The following is an 11,619-nucleotide window of genomic DNA, read 5'->3' as shown; positions in this document are numbered from 1 at the left end:
CTGGATGAACGCGCGCTGGAACCTTTTAATTTAATTGCTAAATGGATTAATTAATGTAATTCTTATTTTTGCCTTGCTGTGTCTTTTAAAGTCAAAGAAGATGGACTGAACCGAGGCACTCGATTGATCTGTGTTTTATTTGGCAGTGCTTTGCCTTTGTAATGTTTCTGAAAGATGTTCACCAAGAGTCACAATGAGCTGTCAAACCATTAATCTGTAATTTATTGTGCATTTTAAATAGATTGAACAAGACTGACTAGAAATAATAGAGTTTAATAGAATATTTAACTTGTAGAGCAAAATATTATATGAGCTTAGCTACGGCCGTCTGTCAATGTCAGGTCACCGCTTTGTTTCGTGTCCATCGACGTCGTTTACAAAGGTTACGAAGTAGGCCTACAAGTTTCCGTTTTGTTGAACATGAGAAAATCTTTTTTCAGACGAGCAAAGGTATTGCCTTGGATAAGCAATGTGACTCTGTACGGATGCTTGTTCGCCGGTGGGGATTTCGTGCATCAGTGCATGATCGCGCAGAGAGATGAAATGGACTGGAGGCACACGAGAAACGTGGCGATTGTGGCGATGAGCTTTCAAGGTAACTTCAATTACTTCTGGTTGCGAGCCTTAGAACATCGTTTCCCGGGAAGATCGGCCAGTATGATTTTACGCAAACTGCTTTTGGACCAAACTTTTGCTTCACCTTTGGCGACCAGTGTCTTCTACACAGGTAATGTACTGTATTAATGTCAATCACAGTCACATATATCACACTTGTTTGTTTAATCACTCAATTCATTGTCTTCACAGGTGTGAGTTTCTTGGAGGGCAAAGAGGACATATTTGCAGACTGGCGAGAAAAGTTTTTTAATACATACAAGGTAGGCCCATTGATGACCGACCAAAAAGAAGTCATCTTTTACCAGTTAGCCCATGAACAACCTCCTTTACAGAGAATAATTCAGTGATGTCTAAATCAAATATGGACACTAGTTGAAAAATCCTTCTGAACCTGAAAAGTTCTGAACCTTTTGTGTCTTTCTAGAGCCTAGATTTTGTACTGATGTCAAGATGTTAAAAAAAGCTCTCTCTCTCTCTCTCTCTCTCTCTCTCCTCTCCTCTCTCTCTATATGTATACATAATATACATGTAATACATTAATTTACAAGATGACATACAAAAGTAATTTTAGTTTGTCATTTATTAGGTTTGTATTCGAAAGGGTTATACATTTACAAATGTTATAAATTTATTATAAAATGATATTGAGAACATCTAGCTTTTTATGGCTGATAGTGTAAATATATTTTTGCATTTCAGACTGGACTAATGTACTGGCCATTCATGCAGGTAAGAACCACATTCTGTCACCATATTATATATATATATATATATATACACAACCAGATAAATGTGCCATAAGCACTTCTTGATCCTTTGCTTTGTCAATATTCTTAAACTGCATTCTGTAAATTTTTCTCATCTAATCACGATTTATGTTGATTAATCTGTATTTTCTTTCAGTTTCTGAATTTTGTTCTGTTGCCTCTCTACCTGAGGACGGCATTCATGGGCTGTTCAGCATTCCTGTGGGCCACGTTCTTATGTTTCTCGCGACAAAGTGGGGATGGCACAGCAGCAGTGGCCTTAGCTTGGATCATGGCCCCCAAAAAACGGTTTCTACCTCGCAGTACCGACGAGGAGAAATAGAGACACAGTGGCGCATATGAATAACATTGTGCCTTTGCGGATGGACAGTTGAGTCCTACAATGGTACTGTATCGAGGCTGTGTTGTGTTTATAAATCTTGTTGCTTTTGATCTTAATAAGAGTGATATAAAATTAACTTATACGTGTACACCTTATATTTATTTTTATGTTGAACAACCCAATTTTACTTTATATAGTTTTTTGTTTTATGTGATTCAATTTATTTATTTATTACTGAAGGGAAATGCATTGTGTCTTTAAGAATTTCACTGGGTGGTTTGGACGGGCCTTTTGTTCAGTTGCTTTGACACAATCTGTATTGTTAAAAGCACTATATAAATAAAGGTGACTTGACTTGACTTGACTTTTGTGCCCCAGGTTAGGTTGCTATTCAACCCAAATACCTTATTAATTTATTGAAATATTAAAAAAAAAAAATGGACATACTGTGTGTGCAGTGTTTTATCCAAACGTAACTCTTTCTAAAGAGAAATGAAGACGCATTCACTCATAAGGTTTACATGCACATGTACTCATAAGGGATGCAGTATTAAAAAGATTTGTATCTTATTAAACTTGTAAAAAATATATTTATTGTGATTACATATTGCTTTCCACAGTTTACACAATGCATTTTAGATAAACCAGTGTTTACTTTGTTTGTAGGTGAGTTGTACAGTTTCTTGTGGTGCTGTTTTTATGGAAGTGTATGTGAGAGGTGATGTGTTTAACCATGCAGAATTGAGAAACGCGACAGCTTAATGCAGATTTTATGAGATATTGAGGGTGATGCTGGGTAACAGATAAACAGCTTTTCCGGTACTGATTGTCTGTGTTGGATTAGGCAGGATCACACACTTGCTAATCTCAGAAGGGCAAAAATGTCTGGTGTGCGCGCCGTTCACTGCATGCAATGACCTCTGACAACAGGACAGAAAAAAACCTCTGTTAGGTACTGTGTACATTTATGTCATGACTTTAGCATATTAGTTTCAAAAATGCCTTTTCATTTTGGTTTTTAAATGTATGTTGTTTTTAGACAAATTAAGAATGATGAGAATAAACATCAGAAAGTCATAGATTAAATACTTGCCATTTCTTACATGAAGTTTCCATGACACACACCATTTGTATCAAGTTACTTTTTATTGAATGAATGAATAATGCATTTATATAGCGCTTTATTGTGTATTGCTGTACACCCAAAGCGCTTTACAATCATGTGGGGGGTCTCTCCTCAACCACCACCAGTGTGCAGTATCCACCTGGATGATGCGACGGCAGCCACAGGACAATGGCGCCAGTGCGCTCACCACACACCAGCTACAGGTGGAGAGGAGAGAGAGTCATAGAGCCAATCAAGTGGATGGGGATTATTAGGAGGCCTTGAGAGACAAGGGCCAGTGGAGGGAATTTGGCCAGGACACCAGGGTTACATCCCTACTCTTTATAAGAAGTGCCATGGGATTTTTTCTTTTTTTAATGACCACAGAGAGTCAGGACCTCGGTTTAACGTCTCATCCGAAAGATGGTGCTTTTTGACAGTATAGTGTCCCCATCACTATACTGGGGTGTTAGGACCCACACAGACCACAGGGTGAGCAACCCCTGCTGGCCTCACTAACGCCTCTTCCAACAGCAACCTAGTTTTCCCAGGAGGTCTCCCAACCAGGTACTGACCAGGCTCAACCCTGCTTAGCTTCAGTGGGCAACCAGTCTTGGGCTGCAGGGTGATATGGCTGTTACTGCATTTATATATTTAAAAAACAAACTTGAACTCAAGGATTTAAGAAAATTATTTTTTCTTATTTTTAAATGTGCTAAATGTGCAGTGGTTCTCAACCAGGGAGCTGGAGCCCACAAAGGGAGTCTGAGCAGACTTCCGAGGAGGCCTCAAGATGATGTAAAATGCTTAAAAATAAGGTAAAACTAAAAATCAAGATGAAAACTGGCATGAATTTTTAATTAATACATTTTAAAAGTCAAGGAAATTTCTTTAATAAATATATAGATATTTCTTCTAGTTATGTCAGCTAACTGAAACTGTGAAGAAATTGCCATAGTTCTGAGTTAAAGATAATTTTAATACCTTGTCCTATAAATCACAATGTGGAAAAGTCACATAAATATATTCATATAATTTTAATGTAATTATTATAGTTCATATATTGACATTCCTGGTTACTGTAAATTAAAATGTTTGAAAACAAGAAACCTTGTCACTACAGCAGAAGTGCCAGAAGTCTACATGGGGACCTTAAAATATTGTCTTGGATAATAAGAGGCCATCCAGTCAAAAAGGTTGAAGACCACTGAAATGTGTTTATGTTCTAAATGTGTGTACATTTCTAGATTTCATCTTTTTTCTTCTTTTTTTTTAGCTTTTGAGTTTTTGGATATAAAAAGACAGTCCAGGGTTGCATTTCCCAAAAGCACTGTGAGCAAGTTTATTGTAAAGATCATTGCCACCAGGCTCACACTGCTTTTGAGAAACATGGCCCAGATACGGTTTTACCAAAGATCTTACCTAAACCTTACATTTTCATTACATATTTTGGTATAGCCAAGCTACTGTCAAAAATAAATAAATAAGTGAATGAATGAATAATCAAATACAAATATTTTATATTTGTATAATAATATTATATATTATTATATATCGTATACAAATACAACTATCATTTTTAAACAAACTCAAATTATACAAACTTACCACATTGATGTATTATAATTTTAATGTTATTAATATATTATTAATATCGCCTACATTTTATTTTATTACATAGTCATTGTTACTACAAAACTCAAATTTCCCTGAACATCTGGTATCTTGGAAAACCAGCACTGCCATCCAAAAAAAGATTAGAGAAACATTCTAAAACCATTCTGATAGGCTACTACTGTAAAAAAAATTGTAAATAGTTATAAATAGTTGTAGTATCAGAATCGGAAGATTACTGAAGTACGTTTCAGTCTTTCTACTTCAAAGTGTCATGTTCAATTCAGTGTGTTACTTGCACATTCTTTCTACATAAATTGTGAAATTTACTAGCAATTTTTGAGTTAAATGTTTTCCACACCAAATTATTTTTCAGTGTATGTTTTTGTTACTCCAAAAAACCTGAAAATATAAAACAAAAACCGTCAATTGAAGGTACACTGTACAGTAAGTGTTTATATTCAGCATACCTGAAGTGCTAGTGTTGTGTCGGACACTCGGGGCAGCACAGCTCAGGTGTACTGTATCTAGGTGAGTCTGTATTTAAGACGCACCCACCGCTCTATGCCACTCCCTTCCAGGTGAAGTGGAAACGGAGAGATCCTTCCTTCGCGCCGCTTACCTATGAAACAACCGGAAACCCTTCTATAGTCTTAATGTAGACAGCTGCTATTTTCAAAAAAGCAATTCAACAGTCCCAAACGACCAAAGGTAACAGTAAAAACAGCGTGACGATGGAGGCAGCGCCGGGCGGTCTCGGGCGCTGTTCTTGCGCGTTCTGGCTTGCGGTGGCTTTCGACGTTCTTGGTCTCATCGTATTATTGCTCGGCGTGTTTGGAGACTTGTTTTTCTACGACTTTTTGATATATGCAGGAGCCATCATCATTTTCCTGAGTCTCATTTGGTGGGTTTTCTGGTACACGGGTAATATTGAGGTGCCCCCCGAGGAGCTTGAGGATGATGTGGGGTTGCTGAAGAAGGGCAGGGGTTTGGCAGGGGTTGTCAGGAGGTTCTCCAGCCGCCTCTCGAGCGGAATCAGAAACTCTCTCAGGAGAACTGGGGGACCCCGTGGTCAAGGTGCAGTGGCCAGTCAAGCAAAGCACAGAAGAGATGGCAGTCAGGTACCAGTGGCTTTTGCAATGACCTCTCAGGATAATGTGAGCACTGTGTCTGCGACAGTGACCGGAGGACAGACTCTCAGAACAGAAACACAGGCCATATGAACCATCACGTACAGGTTAATACCATTTCATTACGTCTGATTGTCTATTTTGCGTCACTAATTATGGTAATAACAATGCCAACTTCACCAGTTTATCAATTAATGTTTGATGAAATGTTTCAAACAAGTTTAAAAAAAAATGTTTTATGACTGTGTTTCTACTTATTTTTGATTTAATAATTGGCATGACAAAAAAGCTGCTCATAGAGAGAAAGGAAACATGTCAATGAAATGACTTTGAGGAAGTATTTGCATCATAAGTAAGGGCAGATCACTCTGTTAAACATCAACCATGAAACCTACAATAGCTCATATAAACAATGGAGACTTACAGTCTAAAGTATAACAGATGTATCTTCATATTTAAGAGGATTCACCCTGCTAACGTACTATATGAAGATTGTTTTACTACATGATATAGGCCTAACTCATAATTTGCACAATGTTATGTAAAATAAAGTAGCAAAACTGAGTATTTATAAACTGTATATGAAAAGTGTATGAAAACACATAAATTCATTATGTTTTCCAAGTGGATTCAATAGGCTAAATAATATAGATAGACACAGACAGTAGGATAAAATAATAGAACAAATACACACAAGAGAGAGAAAGAGACCTTTTAAATGACAAAAATAAAAGTTTCAACATTTTCTTGTTTTATTTTAACAGGTTACAGAAGAGGATATTCAACCATATGGCATTGCCTAAGCGGACTTTTGTTTTTCTCTCGTGTTGAAATATAAATTTTTTGACTTTGGTGTTTTTATTGAAAATGTTTACAATTGAATTATGTTTTGTACTATGTTGATTTGATTGATTTTGTGTTTCATGCTTTATACTACACTATTTTGAGATTATGCACTGACAAGAATGGCTGTATGACAAAATAAATACAATTATGTATTTTCCGACATTTAATAGTCTGTTTTATATGTGAGTTTCGACCAACGGGATTGTAACCCAGACATGTTCTAGTGTCCTGCTTTTATCGAATCTCATCTCTACTGTACAACCTTTGGACATTGAGAAGTGTTATTAGGTTTGCTTCCTCTTATCTTTGTTTGCTTATACCAATTTAGAAGCAGCAGTGTAAATGAACCGGATGGGTGGCAGACGGTTTGATAGTTAACTCAACGACAGTGTCCTCTTTTATTCACAACAGTTTTCTAGATATTTATATGCAGCTTTCAGGTGGATCTCAGGTGCCTTTTATGCAGTTTCAGATGCATTCATACATTGACACAATTTTTCTATTATTATTACCTGTTTGAAACTATTGCACAATTAAGCTAACCAAAGAATCTGGAAAAGATCATTTACAGTAAAAGATCATTTCACTTAAGACTGTATTGTTCAACAGGGCAAATCTTATGAAATAACATTTGTATTGTGACATTCTTTTCATGACAATACCAAAACAAAATTATCAAATCTTATGTGCCAGTGGTCTTCAATAAAGAGTCCAGCAATTATTGTTTGATTTCTCACAAATTTTACAAAAATACTGTAGCCTATTAAGAAAACTATATTAAAGGTATAGTTCACCCCAAAAAGAAAATTCTGTCATCATTTACTCACCTTCATGCCATTTCAAACTTGTAGGACTTTCTTCTGTGGAACATGAAAGAAGATACAGTGGGTCTTTTTTTTTTATTCCTTTAAGTTACCAAAACCTCAGATAAATATTTTACATCCCACATTAATTTCTTACATAAAAAGAGTAATGTAGCCTAAAGAGTATATCATTATTTTACTGCATTTACAATGTAAGCATTTTGTATACAGTATACAGACCAGGCTTAAAATTCAACACAAAGTGGGACTAATTTTCAGCCCTGGAGTTTCATGCCTTAGTTATTAATTATTATTACTATTAAACAATTGCAAATAGCAGCTAACTTAATTCCTGTAACGTGTGTACTGCTAGGCATCTTTGGTTTCCTCTTTTTGCGTAATTTAAATGGTAAATTGTGCCTTTTTATCGTTTGAGTCACTTATCAAAAGTTGCTAAAAGCTGCCAAATAAATTTTTTAAAAAAAGCTAAATTTGTTGCTAGGTGCTTTTGGAAGAAAAAGTTGCTAGGGTAGTCTGAAAAGTTGCTAAATTTAGCAACAAAATTGCTAAATTGGCAACACTGGCAGCCGGCAGAGGATTCCGCTTGGTCTTAAAGCCTTCCTCGAACGGCTACGTTCACAAATACAACAATGATTTGCGCAATAGAATGATTAGTTATCAATTGAGAATTTGTTATTCATATGGTCTGGTGGTCATTTGACGTATGCCTGCGAATACGCGACAAACTGTGTTATAGCTTTCATACGGGACGCTTCTTTGATGCCTTAAATATCGGCATCCATATTTCAACCCCTGTGGCATGACAAGACCGGCCCTCGCTGCCAAAAAACAGACCGGTGTTACGAGATATTTTTTTTCGGTTTCCGAGATTTTCTGTTTCAGTGGGCGGAGCATACATGAATATTCATGAGTTTCCCGGACATGCGCGTGGAACCAAGTGGAACTGAGAATTTCAGTTAACGCTCCTTGTATTTCAGCAGGTTTAATGGTATATTTTAAAAAAGGTAAATATTTTACAGCGTTGCACAAACCTATGCCTAAACTACATTTGTTCATCATTTTGTAACAGTTTATAATGTTTTCATTAGTTTGCACGGTTTGTGCAGTCGTCACTGACTGAATGATTGCAGGCATTCAGCACACTCAAGCTATTGTAATTTACTTTGATTTCAGTTCGTTGTGCTGTAGCTTGCAATGCTTTAAAACTGTGTCTGTTGTTAGTTGTTTTCATTTAAATACAACAGCTGAAATAAACTTGTATTTGTGGATCGTTTTTCATCTATCCTGGTGTTCTTAAACTGTTAGGCTTTGACTGTATTTACAAAATGAATAGGAATCTAAGACCACACACACAAGCATGAAAGTGGTCCTTTAATAAGTAAAATTTTGGATTAAACTAAATTGTATGGACACAAGTTTAAAAAGTAGCCTATATCTGGTACACTGTAAATGAGAAAAAAATGCTTCACTGCATTTTATGGAATGGAATAAGAAACTAATTTCATGTTAAAAAATAATTTCATTAACAAATGTTCATAAGTGTGAGTGTGCTTGTGCTTGTTTTGATATATAAAATACTGTTCTAAGGATTTGTATTAGTAAGGTTCTTTGTTCATGTCACCAACTGCATCGGATTAAAAATAATAAAAAACATTAATATTGTGGAATCATTTTACAATTTAAAATAAAGTTTTTTTCCCCCTGTGATGTCAGATCTCAACTTCTCCTCTTCAGTGTCTCATGATCCTTCAGAAATAATTCTAATATGCTGATTTGCCGCACAAGAAACATTTCTGATTATTATCAGAGTTGAAAATGGTTGTACTGCTTAATGAAGTGTGGAAACCATTATACAGCGACAGGATTCCTTGATGAATCCATTAAACCTGCTGAGATACAAGGAGCCTGAACTGAAATTCTCAGTTCCACCTGGTTCCACGCGCATGTCGGGGAAACTCATGAATATTCATGTATGAAATGTATGCCCACTGAAACAGAACATCTCGGAAACCGAAAATCTCGTAACACCGGCCCACCGGGAATCCTCCCGGTGCTCCCGATAAGCCAATCCGGGCCTGCTCAGTTGTGTATAATACGTACATGCTCCATCTCTCTATCCACCAAGCGGCCCTTGGCCCTGATCAGGCCCTGATATGCAAAGCAACCATTAATCGAGTCATTACACTTCAAACCACTAGGTGGCAGAACGTTCATTTTCTGAACGCAACTGAACTAGACACGCTACTTCCGTAATAACAATACAGCGCTTCCGGTCGTGCAGAGCTCGGCGTGGAACGCATGTGACTATTTCTATATCTCACTTATAATGCCTGATTTAATTATAGACTTTTTTTTGAATAAGCATTATTTGGTAAGTTGTGATCTATTAACTCGCGTGATGTAGTCCGTTTAATAACTAGGCGCATGCCTATAAGTATCCGTTTTATCTTCATACAGCTTTTATGTTTTAATTGTATATCTTTTCTTGTGTGTGTGGATGCAACGGATATCGTTACAGAATGAATTTTGAAGTAGACTTAGTTGGCGTTTGTTAGGTGTCGTTGATTTTAACGTCGTTTTGTTTTCAGTTCGCAGATTAAAACTATTTGTGATAAATAATGGAAATTGAGGACAGAGATTTCCTCAGTACACCTCCAAAGAAAACTGTGCGTTTTGGAGGCACAGTTTCCAATACATTAGCTAAACTACAAAAGGTGAGTTGGGTCAGATTGTAAGTACAGTATAAAGCTAATGAATGCCACTGTCTGTAAAACATGTCCTTACGTCTCTGATGTGACGTCTACAGGGCGACACAAGTGATTATGAATTGATAAAACATCAACTCTCAGATCCTGATATTAAGGCAAGTATTGTTTTTAATCTTGATTTCAAGGTTATTGTTGTTGTCAAGACCTGTAAAAAATCATGGAACAAAAAACCTTAGATGTTATGGATACTATAAAGTGAATAAAGTCTTTCATTGGCTAGATCAGGGCTGTCCAAACTCGGTCCTGGAGGGCCGGTGTCCTGCAGAGTTTAGCTCCAACTTGCCTCAACACACCTGACTAGAAGTTTCTATGCCTAGTAAGAGCTTGATTAGCTGCTTCAGGTGTAATTAATTAGGGTTGGAGCTAAACTCTGCAGGACACCGGCCCTCCAGGACCGAGTTTGGACAGCCCTGGGCTAGATGTTGCCGAGTTACTTTTCATTGAATTGGTCAAACCGACTCACGAATCTGTCTAAATGATTCATTCGGTCTGAATCAAAATGATGTTTGAAAATCCTAATTCAGTACTGGGACATGATTGGTGTGGGAATCCTGGACTTTGTGTTTCAAACATGTGCAATTAGAAATGTTCTTTCTCACTCTTTTTGTATGTTATTGTAGGACGCTCAAATTATCAGCTGGTTGCACGAATTCAGGACCTGTGTCACTCAACTTGGCAAAGATCATGAGCAATTAATATATGTTGTTTTGGTGAGTGAAACACCAATGTGTCAAATAATAAACAAAAGCTGTCAGGTCAGTTTCGCTGTGCATTAATGAAAGAAATGTTTCCCCATACAGAAGCTGCCATGGCTCGGTCGCAGTCAGGCTGTGGTGGAAGAATATCTGGCTTTTCTGAGTAACCTGGTGTCAGCCCAGACAGTTTATCTCAGAGCCTGTCTCAGAATGGTCATCTCTAATTTTGCACCAAGTAAGATATATTATAGTATTGCTGCACTCCATTCACATTGTTCAGGTGACTTAAAATAAGGTTACTTTTTTTTGTTTTTCTTCCAGAAAGAATAAGAATCCAGGAAGGAAATGTGGATATTTCAGATTCTGATGACGAAGATGAAAGTTGGTGTACTTTTTGTTTTGTTTTTTAATATCAACTGCTTTTGTTTTGTAATTTAATATGTGTTATTGACTGTTGTTTTTGTTGATTAATTTTATGCACGGTCATATACCAGCTTTTATGATCTACCCTGGTGGTGGACCTTAGTCAGGATAGACTTGTTGCATAAACAAACATACATACACACTCATAAAACAGACTGTGATTTTTATCCCTCACAGCATTGTTGTTCATTTGGGTAAAATCCAATATGTTGTTTACCTTGACTAAAGTTTACAGACCAATATAGCAGCCAACCAGAATAACTAATCTGTTTAGACTAATCTTATTGGCCATTTTGTTTAGATATTGTTAAATAAGCATATGTTTTATCTCAGTGTTGTATACACTACCATTCACAAGTTTGGGGTTAGATTTTTTAAAAGAAATTATTCAGCAAGTACTCAATAAATGAATAGTAAAGACATTGATAATGCTACAAAGGTTTTGTATTTTTTAAAGAAATGCTGTTCTTTAGAACATTCTATTAATCAAAAATCCTAAAAAGTGTA

At 36.5% G+C, this 11,619-nt stretch overlaps 2 protein-coding genes across 2 annotated transcripts in view; both read left to right on the top strand.

Moving 5' to 3' along the window:
* On the top strand, nucleotides 1-1,989 carry LOC107720000 (mpv17-like protein). Its single transcript, XM_016527566.1, has 4 exons — nucleotides 1-727; nucleotides 808-878; nucleotides 1,318-1,347; nucleotides 1,522-1,989. The coding sequence occupies exons 1-4, from the start codon at nucleotides 421-423 to the stop codon at nucleotides 1,705-1,707; spliced, it is 594 nt and encodes a 197-aa protein (XP_016383052.1). The 5' UTR covers nucleotides 1-420; the 3' UTR covers nucleotides 1,708-1,989.
* A 7,494-nt stretch (nucleotides 1,990-9,483) lies between these two features.
* LOC107720001 (RNA polymerase I-specific transcription initiation factor RRN3) overlaps nucleotides 9,484-11,619 on the top strand; it is a 16,044-nt gene continuing 13,908 nt past the window's right edge. The window contains 6 exon segments of the mRNA XM_016527567.1: nucleotides 9,484-9,597; nucleotides 9,815-9,940; nucleotides 10,033-10,089; nucleotides 10,615-10,704; nucleotides 10,795-10,924; nucleotides 11,011-11,070. Of these exon segments, the coding sequence (XP_016383053.1) occupies nucleotides 9,845-9,940; nucleotides 10,033-10,089; nucleotides 10,615-10,704; nucleotides 10,795-10,924; nucleotides 11,011-11,070 (433 nt within the window). The 5' untranslated portion in view covers nucleotides 9,484-9,597; nucleotides 9,815-9,844.

The sequence above is a fragment of the Sinocyclocheilus rhinocerous genome, unplaced genomic scaffold (genome assembly GCF_001515625.1).
Source record: "Sinocyclocheilus rhinocerous isolate Xijiao unplaced genomic scaffold, SAMN03320098_v1.1 scaffold273, whole genome shotgun sequence".
NCBI classification, from domain to species: domain Eukaryota; kingdom Metazoa; phylum Chordata; class Actinopteri; order Cypriniformes; family Cyprinidae; genus Sinocyclocheilus; species Sinocyclocheilus rhinocerous.
This window is presented reverse-complemented; position numbering and strand designations above follow the sequence as displayed.

Bases quoted from the DNA above. Each gene is read 5' to 3' on its own strand.
- LOC107720000 (XM_016527566.1), top strand. From the start codon at position 421: ATGAGAAAATCTTTTTTCAGACGAGCAAAGGTATTGCCTTGGATAAGC. The intron at 879-1,317 runs GTAGGCCCATTG...TTTGCATTTCAG, and splicing joins AGTTTTTTAATACATACAAG to ACTGGACTAATGTACTGGCC. The intron at 1,348-1,521 runs GTAAGAACCACA...ATTTTCTTTCAG, and splicing joins TGTACTGGCCATTCATGCAG to TTTCTGAATTTTGTTCTGTT.